General features: G+C 45.8%; 1 protein-coding gene across 1 annotated transcript in view; it reads right to left on the bottom strand.

Moving 5' to 3' along the window:
• Nucleotides 1-26,657, bottom strand: part of MMP2 (matrix metallopeptidase 2) — a 125,041-nt gene that overhangs the window by 6,599 nt on the left and 91,785 nt on the right. Inside the window, exons 11-12 of the mRNA XM_063945283.1 lie at nucleotides 17,412-17,571; nucleotides 1,185-1,291 (exon numbers count right to left, since the gene is read on the bottom strand). Coding sequence (XP_063801353.1) covers nucleotides 1,185-1,291; nucleotides 17,412-17,571 — 267 coding nt within the window. The remainder of the gene's footprint in view (nucleotides 1-1,184; nucleotides 1,292-17,411; nucleotides 17,572-26,657) is intronic.

Here is a 26,657-nt window from a genome sequence, read left to right as displayed (position 1 = left end):
TACACTGTACATCCGCAGGGTCAGAGGTTCCACAGGACCATGTCCCTGCTTTCTGTAAGAGGTAATAGGATCGCATTACACTGTACATCTGCAGGGTCAGAGGTTCCACAGGACCATGTCCCTGCTTTCTGTAAGAGGTAAAAGGATCGCATTACACTGTACATCCGCAGGGTCAGAGGTTCCACAGGACCATGTCCCTGCAGTCTGTAAGAGGTAATAGGATCGCATTACACTGTACATCTGAAGGGACAGAGGATCCACAGGACCATGTCCCTGCTTTCTGTAAGAGGTAAAAGGATCGCATTACACTGTACATCCGCAGGGACAGAGGTTCCACAGGACCATGTCCCTGCAGTCTGTAAGAGGTAATAGGATCGCATTACACTGTACATCTGCAGGGACAGAGGATCCACAGGACCATGTCCCTGCTTTCTGTAAGAGGTAAAAGGATCGCATTACACTGTACATCCGCAGGGACAGAGGTTCCACAGGACCATGTCCCTGCAGTCTGTAAGAGGTAAAAGGATCGCATTACACTGTACATGCCACAGGACGATGTCCCTGCTTTCTGTAAGAGGTAATAGGATCGCATTATACTGTACATCCGTAGGCACAGGGGTGCCACAGGACCATGTCCCTGCTTTCTGTAAGAGGTAATAGGATCGCATTACACTGTACATCCTCAGGGACAGGGGTGCCACAGGAGCATGTCCCTGCAGCTTTTAAGAAGTGAAAGGATCGCATTACACTGCACGTCCGCAGGGATCGGGGTTCCACAGGACCATGTCCCTGCAGTCTGTAAGATGTGAAAGGACCACATTACACTGTATATCTATCTACAGGTACAGGGGTGCCATGGGAGCATATCCCTGCAGTCTGTAAGAAGCGAAAGGGTCGCATTACACTGTACATCCGCAGGTACCGGGGTTCCATAGGAGCATGTCCCTACAGCCTATAAGAAGTGAAAATATTGCATTATACTGCACATCTACAGGGACAGGGGTTCCATAGGAGCATGGCCCTGCAGTCTGTAAGAGGTGAAAGGGTATGATTTATCACTTGACTCTACAACAATTGAAATTACTAGTTATATATTTGTGAATATTATTAGTGCTTTCGAACACTAATATTTCTACAGGTTACTAGAAGATACACTGCTACCTGGGCAAATCAAACTTTCTTACCGCTATTCAGGTCTACTACAGCATCTAGATTATCATGCACACCATTCCAGGCATCTGCAATTAATTTTGGGAAGCCGGGGTCCATTTTCTTCTTAACTTCATTATATCTGTGAGAAAAAGAAATGTAAATAAAATTTAGCTGACATCATAAAAGCCAATAGCAGAGAACAACGTGCAAATGTGCAGTCTGCATCCACTAGAAACAAACAATGGCCCTCATACAGATGTGGTTGGAGTTGCCATCACTGCTGCTTACATATAAGCATCAGCGATAGCACTAATACAGTAATGAAGCAGTATCAGAACCAGTATTCGATTATCTCCGACACTATTGACAGGCTGCATGACCAGTTGGGTCGCACAAGCCAGCCATTGTAGCTATTACCAAGAGGCCAGGAAGGATCCTGGCCACTTCCCTCCTCATAAACAGCAGCGACACGCCTCCATTTGGAGAAACAGCGTCTGTTGCCGCCCTGTCACTGCCCCCATACAGCCTGATGCCATACAATCTGATGCCGTCCTGCGTTCGCCGTTGCAGGACTCATTCGGGCATGTGCAAAATTCTTCTTTCCAGAATTTACTTGTTAACCTGTGGGGAAAAAAACTACTGAAGACATTTAAACAAACTGCTTTTGACTAATTAATTCATAATATATTATTATTTTATTATTATTATTATTATTATTATTATTATTATTATTATGCTGCCATATGGTCAATCTAGTTGTCAGAGCAATTAACTAAAAACAAAAAGACATTTCTGAATGCACTGTTATTACTTCACTAACCCTTGTATTAGCTGACAATGCCTGCACGCAGGTGTTAGCTCTCATCCATCAAATTTAGCCACAGATGCCTACTACCAAAATTGGGGGAATTTTGCAGCTATCAGGAGAAAAAGCATCCCCCACTTCTCCCGTGGGCGGGGCATACTGTGTGTGCAATTCACTATGAATTGCATCATTGTGGCCACACCCCATGCCAAAATACCATGAATCACACATAACCATTATGGTGCCATTCAAACAGCCACATCCCACCCTTTCTACATTGGTCTTATCCTCCTTGGAACTTCTGGAGTCCAGAGGTGTAAGGTTGGTAAGTAAATTATGAGGTTAGCACTGTACTTACAGGAGCAGATTCAGTTAGGCACTAAGCAGAGCAAAAAAACATGAGGGTTTCCTGTCCTGATAACCAGTGGTGCAAGTACGGCAGTACGGGGCGGTACGGTGTACCTGTAAGAAATTCCCAGCTGGTACGCCGTACCACCAGGCCATCCACCATACTGCATCCAGCTGGCTTTGTTCTGTGTGAGGGGAGGAGAGCGCAGCACAGCGCCTCTCCTGCCCCTCAATTCTCTGATGCCCGGTCTCACTCTCTAGCGGCGACGGCGGGGTCAATCTGAATAAGGTACCAGTTTGCTAGCCAATCAGATCTTGCAGACTGGCAGCCGTGGCTCCTGGTTGGCTGCTGGTCCGCGAGCTCTGATTGGCTAACGAACCGGCGCCTCATTTAAGATACCCACTGCCAGAGACCTCACCGGATTTCTGGAGCATTGAGGGGCAGGAAAGGCGCTTCGCTCTACTCCCCTCACATAGCAGCAACAGAGCCAGCGGTGAGGGGGAGGGAGAGGGAGGGGGGGTGCAATGTATATCTGGCACAGTGGGGACATTATATATCTGGCACAGTGGGGGCATTGTATACCTGGCACAGTGGGGGCAATGTGTATCTGGCACAGTGGGGGCATTGTATATCTGGCACAGTGGGGGCAATGTGTATCTGGCACTGTGGGGGCAATGTATATCTGGCACTGTGGGGGCATTGTGTATCTGGCACAGTGGGGGCAATGTGTGTCTGGCACAGTGGGGGCAATGTGTGTCTGGCACAGTGGGGGCAATGTGTGTCTGGCACAGTGGGGGCAATGTGTGTCTGGCACAGTGGGGGCAATGTGTGTCTGGCACAGTGGGGGCATTGTGTATCTGGCACTATTGGGGTCATATGTATATCTGACCTCTCCATATGTGTATCACGCCCCCATTTCATTGGCCACGCCCCATGTAGCATTTGGTCACGCCCATTTAGACTTTTTTTTCTACTTGCACCACTGCTGATAACCTGACAGAATGTCAAAGTTAATATAGCTGGATGAACTGAACAATAGAAATAAAGAACCTGTGAGGTCTCACATGGCTGATTTCTGCTCTTTAGCCCACGGAAGTGTAATTATAAATCAGCTACCATATGGCCTTTTCACAGCCGTGTTAACAGCAGTGTCCAGGTACAGGGGTGAGCAAGTAGTCTTTGGGAGGGTAGTGCTGGGGGTACCTTACTTTTTTTTTTTATAATTATAGCCCCAGCCCTGTGTTTGGAGAGCGTTCAAGGCAGACTTCCTTATGGACATTTGCATACAGACATTCACTACTGTGACGTGGGTATGTGTGCAGCTGTCGGTAAAGAACATGAACTGCACAATGCATAGGATATCTGTCCAGCACTGATCAAATCAGGCATGTTGGAAGATTTCAGCATGCCCAACTGACCAATCAGCACAAAATGTCCACGGCAATACACAGTACAAATATCTGGCAGATCCACTGATATCTGGGAGATCTGCCAGATAATTGGAGCGTGTATGTCCAGCTTTAGATATGTCTACTTACTGTACGTTGTTTTGTACTGAGGGTCAGAAAGGGAAAGTGGCACTTAAATATTTGTAGAAGTGGCCTCACACGGACAGCACCAGAGGTATACCGTGTAACCATGGCACAAACAAAACAAAGCCCACTAGGAATCTTCCCTGTGGTCACTATGGCCTATCCATACCTGACTGTACTGATTTAGTAAGTTACACTGTTGCGATGTATAGTGCTTGACATAGCAGCAGACACTTTGTGGAACTTAAAATAATAACATAATACACTAATTATTATTATCTTTTATTACAATAACAAATATTATTATATGAATTACAACAGAGGCTGCCAACATACTTTCAAGTCGTTTCAACAACTATAAAATCTATATTAAAGACAATGGTATAAACGGGCAGCAGAGACAATATAATGGTTAGCATTACTGCCTCACAGCGCTGAGGTCATAGGTTTGATTCCCGTCATGGTTAATTGACTCCCAACAAAATCAGGATTTTGGTACTTACCGATAAATCCCTTTCTCCGATTCCACAGGGGCCACTGGACCGTAGTTACAATGGGGAAATAGTAGGCAGTAATTGGGAGCTGGCACTTTAAAATTCTCACACTGTGGCTAGCTCCTCCCCTACTATCTCCCCTCCAAGCCAGTCTACGTAAAACTGTGCCCGAGGAGAGCTGTAATAAACAAACCGTAATGGTAGAGGAGGTTAATGACGCCCTGTAACCCAGGATAACACAAACCCAACCTGGAACAGAACCTAACAAACAACCGGCTAGCCCGAACTCAACAAGCAGACATATGGTGATCTGCAAACCGTTAAGCAAAAAACAAGGAGGAACAGCGCTGGGCGGGCGTCCAGTGGCCCCTGTGGAATCGGAGAAAGGGATTTATCGGTAAGTACCAAAATCCTGATTTCTCCTTCATCCACTAGGGGCCACTGGAGCGTAGTTACAATGGGGACGTCCCAGAGCTCCCAGAACGGGTGGGAGAGCGCTGAGAGTCCTGTAAAACCGCTCGGCCAAACTGTGATGCAGAGGCCGCAAAAGTGTCAAACTTGTAGAATTTGACAAACGTATGACGGCCGGACCAAGTAGCCGCCCGACCTAAAGTATTCATGGAGACCCCACGGGCAGCTGCCCACGAAGGTCCCACCACGCACGTAAAGTGCGCTGAAATGGAAAACGGAGGTTTCCGAGCAACCGCCAAGAAGACTGTCTGATGGTCAGATGTATCCAACAGCCCAGCATATGCTGGGACCCTGGCTATTTAGTACGGGAGCATCGTACAGAATAAAGAAGAAAAAACCCTTCGTCGAATAGCCTAAGACCTCTGTAGAGAAAGTCAGCGAGCCCTGACAACAGTCAAAGAGGACTGAAAAACACTAGTGTCAGATTTATATGAAAAACGGACATGCCCTTTGGGAGAAACGACCGCTGAGGCCGAAGCTCAGTCGGGGGAGTTGCTAATAGAGTACTCCCTGAAAGAGAGCCCGAACTTACGGGCGCCAGGCTAATTTCTTTTGGAAGAAAACCGAAAAAGGCAGGGACTGAAAATTCAGGTCAATGTGGTTTGAAGCGCAGCGGAGCAAAACCTCCCAGAGAAACCAAAGATTACGGCTGAATGGTAACTGAAAGAAGGGGAAAACCCCCTTTTATCCTTATTATGTCCCATACAGCTTTCCAAAAGTGGCAAAAGCGAGAAGAGGTAACAGACTTCTGAAATCGGGGCCTAGTAGGCCTAACCGAACTAGGGAACTCCTCCCTTCTGAGGGCTCGTGAACAGTCACACGGTTAAATGAAACCAGTGTAAGATTGAACAAAGAAAAGGACCCTGTTGAAGTAGACAGTCCAGTCGAGGTAGGAGCCAAGGCTCCTCTACCGACAACAGTTGTAGCCGTATCTTCAAGTCATGGGTGGCCCAACCAGAGCCACCGAGAGGACTAGCACGCATATTCTCCTCCTGTGTTACCGAAAGTGAGGTAGAAATAGAAAAGGAGGCAGGATAGAATAACCAGAAACTGCCAGGAGCCCTGAGGGCATCCTCGGCTACTGCCACCAGAGCTCACGTCGGTGAGTAGTAAAGGGTTAAAGAGTCAGTCAGAACGCCCTGAGGTCGATTCGAAATCTCCGCCCACAGCAGACCAGCTGACAAAACTCCGGGGAATGTTCCCTCACCCAGGAGTCTGACCTGGTGGCCTGATCTGGAAAGAAGATTGTTGTCCCCCGCTCAGAGGGGAATGTAGGCGACCACTCATTGCGTCGCAGCTTGACTGAAGAAATAGAGTACCTGGTACCGAGGAAGAAAAAATCCTCCGACGGACCCTGTTGAGAAAACGTTTATGAGGAGCATAAATCGGATCTTCAGAAGCCACGTAATGTACAGAGTGGGATAGTAGCAGTAGATTGTCCCATTAGGGAACCAACGTCAACCCCTTGAAAAAGAGTTATTCTGTGATCTTCCTGAACCCTGTGGGAGCGGAAGAGAGACCGAAAGAAAAGGACTTACAGTGAAAATGAGAATCCTGTAATGCGACTGAGTAAAGCCCGATGAGGAAACCCAACGGAAATCAGTAAACAGGCATCCCTGAAGACAAGGGACGCGTAAAACTCCCTTTCTTGTTCAACTAGCAATCACAGACTGAAAGGATTCTAAGGCCAGAATAGGCCTGGCCGAGCCAACTGGCTTCGGAACGTGAAAAGAAAACAAAGGCCTGAGAACTGTCCCGATTCAAATGATATGTAAAAAACAGGGATCAACACCCTTTGCGGTTAGAAGCATATGGAGCGCCGCCTGCATTATGACTCTCTTGTCATCGTAAATCGGCCGACCCCTGCCGAGGGACTCCCGAGACGGTTGTACTCCCAAATCTAGTCTGTAACCGCCCAAGCCTTCTTCCACCGACCTGCGCCTACCCTGGGACCCTCCAGGTGGTAGGAAAGTCTGACCTTTAGTGTGTGTATAGGATGATGTAAAATCAGACTGGACCGAGGATGCTGAACCTCTGCTTCAGCTTTTTTTTTTTTTTTTCTTCTTCTGAGATCCCCTGGCGACAGAGATATCGCCCGTGTGGAATCGGAAGCCTGAAAGGGCACGGTAAAAATCTAAAGGAAAGACCGGTAAAGGTCTGTCTTGGAGCTGGGGCAGAAGTAGGAGAAAGCAAAGTGGACTTACCTCCAATGGTTCAAGAAATCCTGCAGAAAGTTCCTTCCCCTGAACCATCTGCCCCGTAGGATTTCATGTTCACCTGTCACTGTCGCAGCCCCAGAGGTCGTCGGGTTAAGACAGCCCAAAGCGAAAATGCAGGTTCCGAGACTGCAGACGTGGAGACCTCCAAAGAACATAAAGCAGAATCGTGATTCTGACCCGTACCAAAGTATCAATTGATCCGGATGCGAATCATCCTGTAACCTAGAGGACAATTGTTCCACAACCTACCTGCTCCGGACAAGGTAGAAACCTGCTGCCGTATATGTCTTCGATGGATCCCTGAGCAAGGTTGCCTCAGGAAAACGGCAGCTTGTTGGACCGGCGATTCATCGAGGGGTATACCCTGGAGAGGTTCTGATACCCTTTCCTGCCGTCTGCGGGGAAAGGATAGGAAAACAAACATTGTTTGATACCTGAAATTGTGTATTCGGGTGTCTGCCGGCCGTCTACCGGAGCCTGCCCAGCTCATCCGAAACTGGACCAGTCGCTGTCATTTCGTCATCGGCGTCGAACCCTGATGGACTTGACGTGTCCGCCTCCTTTACCTGCAGTCTCAGACAAACTGCTGTATAATGCACCTGGATATTCTGAGACACTGGTTCAGACTCCACAGAAAACAGACATCATCAGTATTGTAACATGGAAGGTTAGCAAGGTTCCTTTAGAAACCTGGAGAGGTGAAATGACGTACAAGGTCTCTGGTTACCAGTGACATTACCTGTATAATCTGAGCTGTTCAAACAGGAGTGTCCTGCAGGTGCGTGGAGGTCTCTGCAGATGGCTCCACCGCATACTTCACACCTAAGAGGGAATTCTTTGACTATCCCAGGTGAGACAAACGAAAGGAGAAAAGGTGGGTTAAATAAACACAGCCCTATGTAAGGTCTGCGCTATAATGTGTAGTGACCGACACGATTCAAATAAACTTTCTGGAGCAGCGGAGACCTGAACCAGTAGTGCTGCGCTGTGGGACAGGAGTCTTAGCCCTAGGCTATAGGAGCTCTCCTTAAAGTTTTGTTTGGATTCAAACCCCTGTTCAGATACCCGCTACTAGCGTACTGAGCCACAGCGCTATTTGTCTGATGCCTTACACACATTCCCCAATTACAAATAGCATTAGTAACTAGTGACACCAAGGAATAATAAAGGGAAGGCAACACCCCGCCCTGTATGTAGTGTACCGCTAATTAAGGTGCACCCGATGTTTCTCGGAGGTTCCGCTGGCTTTTCAAAATGGTGACTGAAAGGATTCCTCCTCTTTCCTTTAACCCTCGATGTGATAGTCTCTTAGACGTCCGTGAGTGTAAACCTTTTGCTACAAGTAACATGCACAACACAAGCAGTAAAGATTCACACTGTTTATTGTTTGTTTAACAAAAGTATATAAAAGAAAGGATTTAGGGCGTGTATATCCCAAGTCAATAACTAATTGGACAGAACACAAAGGGGGCTCACATAACATGATTGGCTAGGAACTGCCGCAGTGGAAGGATATGCATATATGGGCAAGTTGGTACTCAAATAGGAAGGTTATTCACACGGTATAAAAAGATAACGGACAAGGACAGTAACAAAAAATGTGCTGGAACAAACAGTTCTGTAACACAAACAATTCTATGACATGTGAAGCAGAGACGAGCTTTAACCCTTTCATTCCCCTCTTAGAATCATTATTGTTATACTATATGATTCTTGCAAAGCTTACGTCTTTCTGCACGCCAATGGCGCAATTTTTAGCCTGAGCGGGAGTTGCAGTAATTGTTGGGCATTTTAAGAAGGGTTAATCGTTGAGTTAATGATGTTCCGTGTTTATCCTTTTCATCTAAGGCTTCAGCGGGCTTATAGCCCCATGGGGTACCTGTGTTCCAGGCAGCCGCGGACCATGAGCTGCAATCATTTCCCCAGTTATGGCCTGTAACGCAAATATAAGGTACCTCGGGGCTTAGGTTGTCTGTGGTGTCAGCGCGGATCTGGTAGTCAACAGACTTTTGGACAGCAGCTAGTTGGGGGAATTGGAAATAATCTAGTATGTAGGTTGCGGTGTATGTGGTGGAAGAGTTATACCATAGTGTCAGTTTCCCTTATTCTGAGTTATATCAACCTCAGTCATTGAGAGGGGAAAATGGGCCAGTAGGGCTATCAAGATAGTCCCCAGGGTAAAGATAGGGGGCATTTTCTTCATCCTCCTCTGGTCTTCTGTCTTCGCTAGGTGGGAGGTCAGGGCTGTCCGCCCCTGTTCGTACCTCACTGGAATCACCTGTTTCCTCCTCTAGGTCTGGTCTAGGAATTTTCTTTACTCGGGAAGCATGGATCCAGGTGGGACTCTCTTCTGTCAGGACTGCGGTTCGGGTTACAGCAACGACTTCCGCCTCTGGGCCATAGGTGAAGTCTCCTGGGCTCTTGCTGCGGGGGAGGATCTTCACCACTACTCTGTCTCCGACCTTAAAAGGGTGTGTTGGTTCCTGTGGATTCAGAGGGTTTTTTACAAGCGACATCATGTTCAATCTCATCAAGTTTGGTTATGAGGGCCCTGACATACTCTTCCCTTATAAGTTCTAGATCTCCTTCCTGTATCATCAACGGTTTCTTAGCCCAGGGTGTGGGGAAGGGTCTACCCATTAGTATTTCAAAGGGTGAGTATCCTAGAGTTTTCTGTGGGGTCATTCTGATTTCTGCTAGGATAATGGGAAGGACCTGCTTCCATTTGTGGAAGGTACCTCCTGTGGCCTTCCTTAGTTTGTCTTTGAGGGTCCTATTCATTCTTCCTACGACCCCTGAACTCTGCAGGTGGTACGGGATGTGAAACTTCCACTCCACCTGCAGAGCTTTTACTAAGGCCTGTGTGATTTTGGCTGTAAAGGCTGAGCCTTTATCACTATTTATTTGCAGGGGGCACCCCCATCTAGGGATGATTTTCTGTGTTAGGATTCTTGCTACTATCTTGGCATCCTCTGACTTAGTTAGGAATACTTCTGGCCAGCGAGAGAACATATCTACAATGACCAGGGCATATTCTTGTTTACCTGTACCAGGGATATGGGTAAAATCAATTTGTAAGTGTGTAAAAGGGGTGGTGGGGTATTCAAGATGCTGGTGTTTCGCTTTATTAGGGTTGTTAGGGTTGTTCCTGAGGCAGGTGATGCATCTGCTAACATATTGGTCCACAAGTGTTTTGGCCTCAGTAACATAAAAATCATTGGTTAGTAGGAGGAGTGTTGTGGCTTTACTATGGTGACCAACACCATGGTAATGGGCAATGAGCAAAGGGGCACTGGACTGGGGTATACAGGGTTTCCCCTCTTTGCAGATTAATCCTGATTTAGGATTTTTCTGCAGAATTGGGTAAGTCCAGTCGGAGAGATCAGTATTAGTCGCAGCAGCTTGAAGTTGAGTGAGCAGATGGACGTTGTCAAGGGAGGGACATGCTCTAGTAAGTGCAATGAGTTCTGCAGCTTGCGCGGACTGATAAGGTATTGGTAGGGCTTCCAACACAGTGTCAGGGAGGGTGACAATGGCATAGCCAGCCTGGTATGTATTGTCATTGGGCCTACTACAGGAGCCGTCAACAAAAACTATGTCTGCGCCTGGTATGGGAACGGGAGACATGTCAAGTCTGGGAGAAGTTTCAGCTTCAATGGAAGCAGCACAGTCATGTAGGTCGGGTGGTTCATCCTCTGGACCTTTCAAGCCTAAATGGGCATTGAGAATGGGTGCAGGGCCAGAAGAACTAGCAGTGTACTTGATGGTAAGGGTAGGGTTACTCAAAAGGAGTACTTCATATCCACTAAGGCGTTGTGCTGACATGTGCTGTGTGTATAAGCCTTTAAGTATTGCCAGGACATCATGTGTGGTGTGGAGTACTGTGGTGTGGCCTAAAGTGAGGGTAGTGGCCATTTCTGCAACCATTGCACAGGCTGCCAAAGCCCTGAGGCAGGCAGGCATACCTTGCACAGACACTGGCATGACTTTGGAAAAAAATGCCACGGGGCGCAACTTCCCTCCATGAAACTGTGTGAGCACCCCCGCCATGGTTTTACAATTGTCCCTTGCATATAGATGGAAAGGTAGTACATAATTGGGGAGGCCAAGTGCCGGACTTTTCATCAACATACATTTTAAACTTTCATATGCAGTTAACATTTCTTGTGACCATTGTACAGTTTTAGGTTTGTCCTTCAGTGTGGCTTGTCTCAAAATGTTATCATAATAAGAGCAATCAGAAATCCACTGTCTGCAGTAATTTACCATACCCAGGAAGGACAGTAGTTCCTTCTGGGTAGTTGGGGTGACCAGGCCCAATACAGACTGTATGCGTTGTGGACTGATTTTCCTCTCTCCCTGAGTGAGCACAAAACCTAAGTAATCAACATGCTTTTTACACCATTGCATTTTTGTTTTGGACACCTTGTGTCCACATTCACAAAGCCAGTTTAGTAATGAAACACCATCCTCTCGGCAGGCCTCCTCAGTTTGACTACAGAGCAGCAGATCATCTGCATACTGTAGCAGGACTGAACCATGGTGAGGTTGCCAGGGCCCCAATGTGGCCTGGAGACAACAGGTGCGTCAATAATCTGCACCAGGTAAGTTGTTTACCCTCAAAAGAAAAGGCAAAAAGTAATTGTGTCTGTGAATCTACAGGTATGCTGAAAAAGGCATTCTTCAAATCAATTACAGAGAAGAACGCAGCATCTGCAGGGATTGCAGAAATGAGTGAGTTTACATCTGGAACAATTGGTGCAATTGGGACAATTAACTGATTGATCGCTCTGAGATCCTGTACAAATCTTATACTGCCATCAGCTTTGGCAACAGGGTTCACAGGAGTACAGTATGGTGATACAATATGTCTGAGAATACCCTGTTGTAAGAATTGCTGTATCATGGGGCGGAGACCTTCTATCTTTTCTGGTGAGAGGGGATACTGCTTTTGATAAACAGGTTGTGAGTCGGGTTTGAGATTGGCCTTATATGGTGTGCATGAGATTAGGCCAGTGTCATATGGACCTTCTGACCAAAGAGCGGGGTTTACTTGAGCTAAGTCAGGCATTGGTGGGTATCCCATTGACTCCCATTGAAGGAGCAGTCTTTTCCAAATCACCATCATATAGGTCAGAACACAAAACACTGGTTGTTGCACCGCTGTCCACAAAAAAGGGAACTTTACTTCCATTTATAATAAGTGGCAGCAGAGGTGAATCTTTCCCTGACTGCGGGGTTGGTTCTGTCTGTCAAAGCGTCTGGAGTTCTGATAGTTATGAGTGAGTGCAGGTTTCTTTACATCAAAACACCCTGCAGCCTCTTTCTCATACAGATGTTTTTTTTTTTAAATCTATCGTACTATCAGAAGTCCAGGAAGAGACGCTTTGCTTAACAGAAACTATGACAGAAGGTAGAAGGTTGTTAATGAAGGTGGAAATGAGTAAGCTTTCTGAGTTAAGCAAAGGTAAGCTAGCGTCATCTGTCCAGCAGTCCTTAAACCTTTTCCAAAACTCAGTAACAGACTATGAAGGTTTCTGTTTACAAGCTACAGCGACAGGCAAAAAAGCACGGGTTTTAAAGACTTCCTTCATATGTGTATCAATTTCCTTCCACATATTCTCGATACCTGTCTGTGTGTTGAGGGTGTAGGCAGCGGCACTATTTTGTGCAGCAGGTGTGTGGATAGCAGGGACCTTTGTCCAATCCCATCCATTATAGTGGTCGATTACACCATCTATAATCAGCCTCATGTCTTCTTGTGTATAGCTGCGTCCTTTGCAAGCTTTGCGCAAATAAGATATACAGCCATCGGGGGTAATGGTGGGCTTGGGACAGTGTTTTACTATTATCTAAACTCTGGGTTACTGGTGCGTTAGGGATAGAGCTAGTGGACGCATTTTCTAGCAGTGGAGTTGGAGGCGATCCCATCTGGTGTGAAAGGGTTACTGCTGCTAAGAGATCTGTGTCTTTAAGCGCAGGATATATTGGAATGTAAGGGGGAGGCGAGAGGGTTTTCAAAGATTTACAGTTTCTCACTTCCTTTTTTCTGTGCTGTTGGGAACTGATATTTTTAATCCTCCATATAGAAAGGGTAATTACTGCCTTCCCGTGGGAATGGGTCCTGTCCTGCTTTCTCTGTCTACCCTGCTAAATTATCCACCCAGGGATCAATCAAATAATAATCAGAGGTAGAACTACGGGCCACGTATTCTTTACATGTCTCGGAGGGGGGTATACAGTTTTCTTACGCTGACCAGAGCCCATAGTAAAAACACAATTTCCAACAACTTTCTATGCATGCATCAGCTAACCAGTTAATTAGTTATTGACAATATCACAATATCATCTGCATAGTACTTTAACAAAACAATTGATAGTAATAATCTGTACGTTTACTCACCACTCGTACAGGGACTTGGAAATGCAGCGTATTGTGATAGGAAGCAAGAAAGTTATAAGGGTATTCAACAGACGTGCACTTACCACCCGTCAAGCTGAATACATGAAACTTATACTCTAATATCTGTTATGGCCATAACATAATAAGTAGACAATCAAATCAAGGTATAATCTACGTTATGTATAGACTCCCAGGTCTATTTTAAGTATCCCAGATACTAACGTCTTTGGAGAATTGCGCTTGGACCCCCGGTCCCTTCTCAGACGTATCTTTAAGTCCCAGACATTAAAGATGTTTGGTCACGTGTTCCCAGAACACTGACACGGATTCAGCTTCAGTGTATGACCGCAATCCCGTACGGCAAAGACAGACAATAAATTCTCTATCTTACCGTCCGGGGACGACCAACTGAATCACGGACGGAGCCCCCACTTGAAAGGATTCCTCCTCTTTCCTTTAACCCTCAATGTGATAGTCTCTTAGACGTCCGTGAGTGTAAACCTTTTGCTACAAGTAACATGCACAACACAAGCAGTAAAGATTCACACTGTTTATTGTTTGTTTAACAAAAGTATATAAAAGAAAGGATTTAGGGCGTGTATATCCCAAGTCAATAACTAATTGGACAGAACACAAAGGGGGCTAACATAACATGATTGGCTAGGAACTGCCGCAGTGGAAGGATATGCATATATGGGCAAGTTGGTACTCAAATAGGAAGGTTATTCACACGGTATAAAAAGATAACGGACAAGGACAGTAACAAAAAATGTGCTGGAACAAACAGTTCTGTAACACAAACAATTCTATGACATGTGAAGCAGAGACGAGCTTTAACCCTTTCAGTGACCAGCCTGTGAGAAAAGATGGGTGAAAATGTTATGTGGCAAGGTGGGGTATTCTGTTTCTAGAAAACATTGCGGAAGTGTTTGTTTTATCCCCTATATATGGTATTGTATGGATATATCTATATACATACCCACACACACTTAAATATATATATACAAACATATCTATATATATCTATATACACACACCACAGTGAACCCATGCACCTAATAGGGCAGATAAATACTGTGCACCTAATAGGGTAGATAATTACTGTGCACCTAATAGGGTAGAAAAATACTGTGCACCTAATAGGGTAGATAAATACTGTGTATTTGTAGGGTAAAGAAATACTGCACAGTAGATTTTTAATTATCAATGAGCTGAGTCCCAGCTCCTGTAATAGAGCAGATTCCTCTAAATGTCTGAAATGGGGCAGAGGACTCCTCTGCAGGAGGAATGTAGCCAAAGCAAGATGTAACAATATGTCTGCAGCACACTGCACAGAAAAGCTACAAACTCCAGAGACAGGTGTGTTGCCTAGAGACCATGAGAGCTGGGAGCCTCCACTGGGGGGAATAAGCTTCACCCCCCTCATACCTTATACATGTAAAGAATCCTCCCTGCGCAGCCAGGAGAGGAAAGGAGCTTTCAGTGGCCCGGGGAGCGGGGGACTGTGGAGCGGCGTCTCGTCATGCTGCAGCGGCTGGGGAGTGGAGAAAGCCCGCCGGTACAGAGCGGGAGTTAGCTCCGCCCCCTCCGCTTCGGCGCCAAATTCAAATCCGCTGTATAGTAAGCGGAAAGCGCCCATGCATCCCCCGGCCGCCTGTATGCTGCGTCCGGGGAGCGATGTGTGGCCGGGGAGCGGAAAGCCTGAGCCCGCCGAACGGAGCGAGAGTTAGCTCCGCCCCCCTGCTCCGGTCACTTTCAAATTAAAACCGCACTATCATCCGGCTGCCTGTAAGTGTGTATGCTGCGGCCGGGGAGAGTGTGTCCTTTGCTGGAATCGAACCCTAGCTCGTGGGCATCGTAACCATAGGTGTTACCACTCTGCCATGAGAGCTATGCTAATTATTACACAGATATATGATATATGTAAATGTATCACCCGGCTGCCTGTATGCTGCAGCCGGGGAGTGAAGAGCGCTGAGCCCGCTTACAGAGCGGGCTGAAGCTCCGCCCCCCACATAATGGCGCCAATTTCAAATTAGTAAGCCTTTTATGCACTCCAGCCTGTCTGACTGGAGAGTATAGGGGAGCCTGTCCATCCATGTATTAAAACACTGAAACTGAAAAATGTAAAAACATACATCAGTCTGGAGGGGGAGGGGGGGAGATTGTACTCACCGCTTCCTTCCGTCAGGCGTTTCGACCCAGCGGCCCCGACACGCGCCGCACGCAGCGGTGTCCGGCCATTTTTGATACTCACCGCTGCCATGCTGCCAGAATCTTCTGCTGGATGGAGTGGCCCCGACACGCGCCGCACGCAGCGGTGTCCGGCCAACTCAGGAGAGCTCAGTGTCTCCCTCAGCCGGGGCCCATCCCGAGCCGCACGCAGCTGCGATGGGACCCCGCCGGCAGCTCCCGCGGTGCAGACTGGCAGTGGCAGAGCTGCCAGTCTGTGAGTGTGTGAAAGAAAAATAAAATAATAAAGAAAAAAGAAAAAATTCTTCAGCTAAACCCAAGTGAACCAGCTACCTCGGGCACTAAACTAAGACTGGCTTGGAGGGGAGATAGTAGGGGAGGAGCTAGCCACAGTGTGAGAATTTTAAAGTGCCAGCTCCCAATTACTGCCTACTATTTCCCCATTGTAACTACGCTCCAGTGGCCCCTAGTGGATGAAGGAGAAATTAATCTTAGTGAGTGTGTCTGCGCGTACATGTGGTAGGGAATATAGATTGTAAGCTCAACTGGGTCAGGGACTGATGTGAATGGGCAAATATTCTCCTTAAAGCGCTGCGAAATATGTGTGTGCTATATAAATAACTGGTAATAATTGTAATTGTACTATTAATTCAAATTCCTACTTTCAACTGTAATTTTATAAATATCTTTAAAAAAATCTTTGAACTACAGTAATAACATTCTAATAGATGTTCTTACATACAGAATGGATGACAATTGTACAACATATTTTGGTTCTCTGCATATAGAAGGTATAATGTTACTATGATAATCCCACAGCAGGAGTTCCACAAGGATGATATAAATAACATTAGAGACTGTGAAAAGAAGGGCAACTAAAATGGTGCTTTACCTTCATCACAAAACTTACCAGGAAAGACTAAATGATCTTAATATGTATAGTTTGGAACTGAGAAGGGAAAGGGGGGATATGGTAGAAACCATCAAATATATCAAGGGTTTTAACAAGGTACAGGAGGGAGACATTCTTCAAAGGAAGACAAGTACTAGAACCGAAGGACATGCACTGAAACTGGAGGAAGGTAGGTTAAGATGAAATCTGAGGAAAAATGACTTCACAGTAAGGTTAGTGGATGAGTAGAATAGGCTCCCATCAAAGGTGATTGAAGCTGAGAGAATAAAGCAATTTTTAAACATGCTTGGGATAAGCCTAAGCATATCCTTACAAAGATCTATGGAACAAAAATAGCTGAAGTTGCTAAAAGTATATTTGATAAAGGGCAGACTGGATGGGCCAAGAGGATCTTATCTGCCGTCAAATTCTATGTTTCTACAGGGATGGTATTAGGATCCTGGTGCTTGGGATGTCATCAGTCAGAATACTGACAGCGGCAGCCCGGCGCTCAGAATCCCGACACCTTAGTGGTAAGTATACTATCCCTAACTCTCCCTCCTCGCAGCCTAAAACTAACCCTCCCTGCCCCCACAGCCTAACCCTATCTCTCCTTCCCCACAGCCTAACTCTAAGCTTCTAACCTTTACCTCACCCCCCCCCTCCCCCGAAGCCTCACCCTAACCCACTCCCCGCAGTCTAAACCTCACACCCACTCCTGTGGCTTACCAGTGTGAAGTCCCGCCAGACATTTGTTCGGGATATTGGAGTTCAGGATCTTGGTGCCGGTATTTCAATCCACGACTGGATCCCAGCGTTGGTGTTCCGACAGCTGGGATCCTGAACGCTGGGATCCTGGCTGGACACCGTTTCTACAGTATGTTTCCATCTTACATCTTACCTCCAGAACTTGTCCCCAGTAAAAATGTAAGTTTTTTTGTTTTTGCTCCAGTTGAAGGCAGCATCCACGCGTTTGACATCTGGCGGCAGTCCAAGACTAGTCAACTTCTTTGGGTATCCCCTTTCCAGTGCACTTGAAGAGTAAACCCAGTATTCATCACCTGTAAGGCAAATAGAAACTTAATGAACTATGCAAATGTGTACACTCTACTGAGAATGCATCAGGACAGACAGAGCCGGCCATAGGCATAGGCAAACTAGGCAATTGCCTAGGGCATTTGATATGCCTAGGGGCATCAGCAGCTTCTGCTGATTAAAATGATATGCGGCATGCCTATATTCTGTATGTAGCATTTCATATACAGATACAGCCACAGTCTCACACAGAATATAGGCATGCTGCATATCATTTTAATCAGCAGAAGCTGCTTGTGCATCCTAGCCACATAACAATGCAAATAAGATGCATTTTTATAAAAAAAGGTGCCCGACCTTAGTATTGAGGCAAGATTTCACAGTGTTAGTGGCAGTGTGAGTGCTGTGTGCATGTGAGTGGGTTGGTTGTGCAGTAGTGTTCGGAATATGTGTAAGGAACATTATGTGCGTCATGTAAAAATGCATTAATAATGTGCAACATATGTGTAAAGGGGCACTATGTGTGTCATTATGTGTATAAGAGCATTAATAATGTGCGGCATATGTGTAACAGGGTACTACTGTATGTGTGTCATTATGTGTATAGGGGCACTAATAATGTGCAGCAAATGTGTAGGGGGTACTATGTGTGTCATTATGTGTATAAGGGCATTAATAATGTGCGGCATATGTGTAAGGGACATTATGTGTAAAAGGTCATTAATAAAGGTTGTCATAATGTGTAAGGCACATTATGTTTATAAGGACATTAATGTGTCTCATATGTGTAAGGGGCATTACTGTGTGGAATTGTGTATAAATGCATTACTAATGTGTGACATTATGTGTTTAAGGTGCTCTACTATGTGGCATTGCGTATGGAAAGGGCGCTACTGTGTCATCTAATGTGAATAAAGAGCAATAGGGTGTGGTGTAATGTGAATAAGGAGCAATTCAGTGTGATGTAATGTGAATAAGGGGTTCTACTGTGAGGAGTAACGTTTATAAGGTAAAGTGATACTACTGTGGGATGTAATATGAATTATGGACACTATCGCATGATAAAATGTGAATAAAGTTGCAGTACTGTGTGGCGTAATTGGAATTGGGGTTACTATTGTGTGGCCATGCCCCTTGCCAGCAAAAACACACCCCTTTTTGGGCTGTGCATCAAATGTGCGAACTGTTCCTATTTAAAATATAGGGGGTACAAACACCAAAATAAGGACTGCTATGGGTGAGGGGTGATGGTGCTGGGAAAGAGTGCAAGGTCAGAGGCAGAAGCGGTGGTGCTAGGGGGCACCAGCCAAAATCTTGCCTAGGGCATCATATTGGTTATGGCCGGCTCTGAGGACAGAGGCCAGTCAGAAACATAACTTAGTTACCATAGACACATAAACATGGGCATCATTAAGAACTAGCCATATATACATCAGGGGGAATGTAATTGGATGTGAGAATCAAAAAGTGAGAGATTTCTGGAGAGTACTCCTGTGGTTTTTTTTAAGTGGCAATCATTTACATGGCAAAACCAAGTTGATTTTGCCATGTAAATGATTCTGCTTCTCACACCCAGAGCTTAAAGTGGTCCTGGAGAGGTGGTGGAACTCATTTACCCTGCCGACAGTTTTTTGGAAAGTGATATATTTCTCCTTATTTTGGGGTCTGTTCAGCTGCAGCCACTGCCGTCCGCATGCCCCCCCTTCCCCCTCCCCATCATGCTATTGCCGCTGCAGCCGTCCGCACCCCACTGGTATGTTATTGCTGGACCCCGCAGATTGCTGCAGCAGCAGCCGTCCACACTGCCCACCCAGCTCATGTTATTGCCGGGTCCTCCTGCGGAGTGTAGAAATTGTGACATTTAAAGGATAATGAATATCTGCTTGATCTTTTTCATAATTGTACAACAGTCTCTTGTCCAGGATGCTAACATTTCTGGCTAAGGCTCTGTTTCTCCACAAGGTTTTTGTTTATGGCACAGATAATTATCTCTGGGATTTGATGTTTATATTTTGTAAAAACGTATACCATATATTATTACACCATTCGTAAGCAATTTAATCAGCCCTTTTCTTAGGGGCAAATGATTGACCTCTGAAAATGCAAATTTGTTTTCACCTAATGCAGCAGTTCACACACTTTTTGAATGAAGCATGTCATGTGTGGTGTTAGTAATAAATTCCAGAAAAGAGGTTCGCATCTCAGGAGAAACGTTTCGCCCATCATCACAGAACTTACACAGAGCATGTGAATTGTACATGCTAAATTTGATTTCATATTTTAATGTTTGATAATTCTTTATCAAATAGTATGTCCTTTTACTGTATTATTTGGCTCTATTTAATGGTGACTGAGACAAAAGGGGAGATGTATCAAGTTTTGGAAAAGTGTAGATGTGGACAAATGGAAAAAAATGCCCATACAAGCAAACAGCCTTTACTGAGTTTATAGAATGTACTTGATAAATGCTAGCTAGAGGACCTCTCCACTTGTCTTCTCCACTCTTTAGAAGGCTTGATACATCTCCCCCAAAAAGCTTATTGTGACAATAAAAAATTATTTCAGCAATTTACTTTTTTTCTTTTTTTTGTATTAAGGATTACTTATTGTTCTGGGGGTCCTGTTCAGCTCTAGTGAGCACACACTGCAGCACAGAGCATGTATGGTACATAAAGCTTCATTAATTGGAAATTTAATTTTAGCATTATCTTCATATAGCATTTATGTTAAAGTAAAAGTAACTTAGACGAGCTGTCCTATCAGCACCACAGTTACACCAACAATGAAACAATGATATAATGTGTGTCTGCACCTACTTCGTCAACCTTGTCTGTCCCCTGTTTTTTTAATGGCCTGATTCTAAGTTGGATACAATGTCAATGATGGACACTGGAAATTTTTTCTTCTGCGCATATGTCTAAGTCACTCGTGTGCGTGGGTCTTGTGGGCATGTAGATGCTGCATCCTATAGATGTGTTACGCATCTCGTAGACTATTACATTTCCCCCTAAGCATTTTATCACACTGCGCAACAAATTCAATATGAAAACAAAATCTAGCAAATGCAGCAGTAAATGATCTGGACAATACCGTTATTTTTTACAAATTGAATTGACCTCTTATTCTATAAAACTGAGGGTGTAAATGTAGTAGGGTGCAAGAAGCCGCAGGTGTGGGAGTTTGTGCGAGAATGCCAGTACTTTTAAAGCGGCAATCATTTACGATGCTTGTTTTGCCTTGTCCTATTACATTTACCCCAAAGTGCTAAATATACAGAACCTGGATGTAAAGTGTCTGAAAAAGAATCTCTACAGAGTAGTTAATTGATTCAATAGTTAGGCTAGAACAGAGGTTCCCAAACTGTGTGCCGTGGCTCCCTGGGGTGCCTCGGGACACTTGCAGGGGTGCCCTGGGTTGGTGGTCCAGGACCAATTCAAATTATTCATGGTCAATATAATAGGCAAAACCAGTGCTGGTGGCTGCCAGTCATAAAATATGTGGCCAAACAGAAGCAAATCTTGTCCCTCACCACACAACTGACCCTAAGGATGACATAAACGCGATCTACTTAATGTAATATTTCTTTCTAAATTTCTCAATAAGAAATTTTTGGTCTAGGGGTGCCGTGAAAAAAATTCTTATATTCTAGGGTGCCGTGATTCAAAAAAGTTTGGAAACCACTGGACTAGAAGGTAAGATTGATGGAAATTTGCCACAGTTTGTGGTGACTTGGAATTCATTCTTTATTACACCCCTCCCCCCAGAAAGTCAGAGGGATTATACATTTTAGAAGTTATGTAAATTAGGGTTATATTATATAAATGGATAAATGGTAATACAATATGGACAGAGGCAGAACTCTGGTAGGCAACGGAGTCATCTGCCGCCGGGCTCCTGATCTGAAGGGGGGCACCTATCCTCCCATTGTGTGACACCATTGAATTAAGTTAATTGATAGCTGTTGCTGTCTTTTCAGTGGCCGACTTCCTCACTGGTCCCTGCACTTTACAAATCACACCCACTTTATTATACTGAATATACTCATTTTACAAGTGTCATACCCAGGATTAGAAACCACATCCTATTACACTGGAAGCAGACACCTTACCGATGAAGATGTTTGCTCCTGTATAGGAAATATGAGAATTTTAACTATATGAAGATACTTCTCTGACAATTACACGTAACTTCATATAGTTAGAATTCTCATGCTTCCTCTACAGGAGTAAATAGCTCCATCAGTAAAGTGTCTGCTGTCAGTGTAACAGGTCATGGGTTCTAATTCTGGGTATGACTGCTAAGAAATGTGTGATTTAAAATAAAAGACAATTAAATGTATAAATACAGTATATAATTTTTTTTCAGAACACTCCATACACACACACACACACACACACACGCGCGCACATACATACATACATACATACATACATACATACATATATTTATCTTAATATAGGAAATATGGGGGCACCAATATTTATCTTGCCTCCGGGCGACTGTGACAAATTTCGCCACTGTATATGGACTACAAAAAAAGAACAATCCTATTAAGATAATGATGTACGTCGCAAAAATCAAAACAATATGTGTCATCTGTACAAAGGGAAATAGACCAAATGGAATTCTGGTTAGAGACATGGGGGGGGGGGGTAATTCCGAGTTGATCGTAGCTGTGCTAAATTTAGCACAGCTACGATCAGGCACTCAGACATGCGGGCGGGGGACGCCTAGCACAGGGCTAGTCCGCCCCGCATGTCGGTGCCGGCCACCCCCCCCCCCACACGCAGAAGTGCAAAAGCATCGCACAGCGGCCAGTGCAGCTCCTGCGGCTGGCCGGGAGAACCTCTCCGGCTCCCCGAGTCACAGCGGCTGTGTGTGATGTCGCGCAGCTGCTGCGGCCCACCCCCCACACGGTCCAGCCACGCCTGCGTTGGCCGGACCGCGCCCTCAAAACGGCGGCCAAACTCCGCCGTGCCGCCCCCTCCCGCCCTGCGACCGCCTCTGCCTGTCAATCAGGCAGAGGTGATCGCTAGGGAACGATGGCCTTTGGCCATCCGGCATGCGCCGGCGCACTGCGGTACCGGCGCATGCGCAAGTTCCGACCCGATCGCAGCACTGCGATAAACTGCAGCGAGAGATCAGGTCAGAATGACCCCCAGGGTCCATATGGAGCCAAACATCATCTAGCCTAAGTAGGACATTGTCATGTGAAACCTGTATGGAGAAGGATATAGGTACTGTACATTTTGTAGATCATATACTTAGCATATGTTCTGGAAAGACGAAAGCTATGAAAGCACCTTTCAAGGGTGAATGTATTATGGATGAGGCGGTGTTAAGGTGCCATCTAGTGGTTATCGTAATAATGAATTGAAGGCTTTGACAGACTAGGATGTAAGGATAACATAGGATGGAAACAAAGTGACTGCATTTTGGAAACTATGCTTTTGGTCCATGTTAGAAAACCATGTATGGCATCTTTCTCTGAAAAAAGCAAATGGTGTAATAATTTGTAATGGACATAGGGCCTAATTTAGACTTGCACGGCTATGATCAGTAACTAAGACATGCCGGGGGGATGCCCAGCACAGGGCTAGTCTGCCTCTGCCCCGCCGCACAAGTACAAAAGCATCGCACAGCGGCAATGCTTTTGTACTTGAAGAGTAGCTCCCTACCAGCACAGCTCCTGCACGCTGGCAGGGAGCTAGTCATCGCTGTCTGGGTCGCAGTGGCTGCATGTGACATCATGCAGCCACCGTGCCCCCCCCCGCATGGCCGGACTGAGCCCCTAAAACACCGGCCAAACTCCGCTGGCCCGTCCAGCGACTGCCTCTGCCTGCGCAGTTCAGACCTGATCGGCTGCTGTGCGAAAATGCACAGCAGCGATCAGGTCTGAATTAGGCCTAAAATGTAGTGGAAATCAACTTCTATTACAGTATTATATAATAACTAATTGGATCTATTGTGATTGACGGTAATGTTATGTTACATGATTCAATTTGATACATACTGAACAGTATACTGTATTAAAAAAATGAAAAATACCAGTGTAACAGAAAAATACACATGTACTGTAATGGGCAGTCTTGGCATCCTATTGCTTTCATAATTTTAAACATGAAAGAATCGAAAACAAATGTATTGGTTCTACAGTGGCGACAGGCTGGAATTCAGCTATACCTAGAAAAAAAAAAAAAAAAAGTACTGTATGTTGAATTTATTGAAGGTGGGGTGTCTCTAAAGATCGTGAAATGCGCTAGAGCAGCGGTGGCCAACTTGCAGCTCTCGAGCCGCATGCGGCTCTTTCATCCGCCGCATGCGGCTCGATCAGCTCCCGGCCACCACTGCCCGACACAGCCCGGCACACACGTCTCTCCAGCGGTGGTGTCTCTCTTCAATTTGGCGCCGGCCCGTGAGCCAATCAGAGCTCGCGGGCCGGTAGCTAATGCTTCTGATTGGCTGCCGGACCGTGAGCTTTGATTGGCTCACGGACCGACGCCTAACTGAAGAGAGACACCGCCGCTGGAGCCTGAATGGCAGGAGATGCGCACGCTGTGCTCTCCTCCACTCATACACAGCAGCAGCGCAGTGAGCAGCACTTGGGGGGGGGGGGGCGAGCACTGTGGAGACATGTGTATCTGTGATCAGACAATTTCATTTGTGTTTAAATACACATGAAAGATATGTTCATTATAATAACAGACAGTAGCAAATTTACTGCTAGGCAATGCAAGCAGCTGATTAGGGCCAGATGGGCCCCCTGGGACATGCTGGGCCCTGAGCAGCCGCTTGTGTTACCTATCGGTATAGCCGCTACAGTCTGTTATTATGGATGACATTTTTGCTTGCACTGGTGTCGTTATTATTGTTGTTTCCTCTGTCTCCTCTCCTACACTGTGTTGTGCTGTGAGTGACCCATCACATCACATGCACAGAGGGTCTAATTCAGTGATTTTCAACCTATTTTTACTCGCGGCCCACCGAACAATATTTTAAAATTGCCAAGGCGCACAATCCGTTCCCCACAGAAAAAAACAAAAAACACACATTAGCCCTCATGGTAAAAAAAAATCCACAAATACATTGGCCTACACAGAAAAAACAATCGCATTGCTCCCCACATAAATCCTATTGCTCCCCACATGAATTATTCACTTTGTTCCCCCCATAAATCCAATTGTTCCCCACAGGAGAAAAAAATAACAAATATTAGCCCATAGCAGTCAGTTGTTCTCCACCCTGTCCCTCAGTGGCGGGGATTGTTCATAGTGGAGTGCTGCGAATACTGAGCAGCGGGCGTTCGGGCAGATGTGGATGTGGGTGGACAAGGAAAGCTGTGTATGCAGGCAGGAACTGGAAGATGTGTATGCAGGCGGGTGGGCTGGCTGGGTGGTGAGACGCGGCGGCCGTGACCTATGATATCACCGCCGCGTCTTTAAGGCATACGTTACGGCCGGAGCACGACTGATCCTCTAAAAAGAGCCCGGGCCAACAGTTCACTCTGAAGGTGCAGGAAGCTGCTCTGGCTCAGCGGCACACCTTGCAACTGGTCGCGGCACACTAGTGTGCCACGGCACACTGGTTGAAAAAGCCTGGTTTAATTCATACTTGTATGCAAATTAAATTGCAATTGTGATTTTCTAGGTTATGAAACTGCTAATGTTAGTAAGTGAAACTGTCATCCTGAAATGAAAAGAGACACCCCCCGGAGTCATCGCAAGTTCATTCGGAATTGCGTACACATTCGCAGCCTAAACGCAAAATGAGGAATATCATGGCTAAAGGGTGGTCTAAGGTTACGCAGCCTGGACACAGCAGTAGTGACTTAGACACCATGTTATGTATGAGCTCGCTGCCAACGGCAGATACACGCCCTGAAAATGGCAATGACACACCTGCATTTTTCCTACCGCTTCCTGTTAACACTTTCAATTGGTCAATTCCTGTCAATCACTTTTCCATGAAATCCTCATTGTGAGCAAGATCGCAGAGGCACCATTTGCACGTGCAGTCTGCCAATAATCGCTCCATAAACAGCCATTGTGTGCAAACATGATTTATGCCAGAGAGAGGAGCCAAGAAGATAAAAGAGGGTGAGGTGTACCACCGCCCAGAGGATAGAAGATTACAGGTGAGTTGCACCTGACAGTGCCTTTACTGTTTACAGCAGTGGGGGATGGGGGGTGGCCGGCATAGTGGGAATGGGAGGGGGGAGTATCTTTATGTCTCAATCCGGTCTATATCTCTCTTGTTTTGTGATTTACCTCTGCCTATCAGTCCTATCAGTCCCAAAAGTGTCCTGCTTGCTGGGTTTAGCCCCACTTACCAGTTCAAGTATTGTAGATCCTGTTTTGCTGAGTCCATTATCTGAAAGATCTGCTCAGTTTACAAGCTGCAGTCTGTGTTGCTAGTTGCTGAATCTTCTGATTAGTCACCTGTGTGAGTTCTCCTGTGGGAGTAATCTGTAGAGTTCTGAATTCAGCAGTGAAATCTGCCCATGCTGTCCCCACTTATCGAACCCAGCATGGCGTGCTAATTCCAGTTCCAGCTCTCCACAGTGCTCTTCTCATGCTCCACTTCCCCATCATAGGGGCTTCTTCCTCCATGCCAGAGTTCCTGCCAAAATTCAGACATGGGCGCCACCATGATACTTACGATCAGCTGCGATGTGCTATGCTTTTGCATTTCTGCTGGCTGGCGGGGGAGGGGGGGGGGGGGGGGGGGCACTGACATGTGGGGCGGACTAGTCCTGTGCTGGGCATCCCTCCGCATGTCTGAGTGACTGATCGTAGCTGTACTAAATTTAGCACAGCTACGATCAACTCGGAATGACCCCCTTAGAGACTGCACAGTAGCACTCTCTGGCTTAAATAGTAAGAAGAGCTCATAGGAAGGATGCTCTTAAACTGAAGGAGATGAGAAAGAAATCATTATATGGATGTGTTTCAGTGATAAGTTACTATCTGCTGTTAGCGCGAGCATTGGGTGAGAACAATGAAAATATTTGAAGTTAAAGCACATTTTATATTAAGCAGATGACAATGTTTGGAAAAAGACCACATAATTAGAAATGAGAAATTTTCTTGTACAAATAATATCCAGCCTTGTG

This window comes from Pseudophryne corroboree, chromosome 11 (genome assembly GCF_028390025.1).
Source record: "Pseudophryne corroboree isolate aPseCor3 chromosome 11, aPseCor3.hap2, whole genome shotgun sequence".
Classification (NCBI taxonomy): domain Eukaryota; kingdom Metazoa; phylum Chordata; class Amphibia; order Anura; family Myobatrachidae; genus Pseudophryne; species Pseudophryne corroboree.
This window is presented reverse-complemented; position numbering and strand designations above follow the sequence as displayed.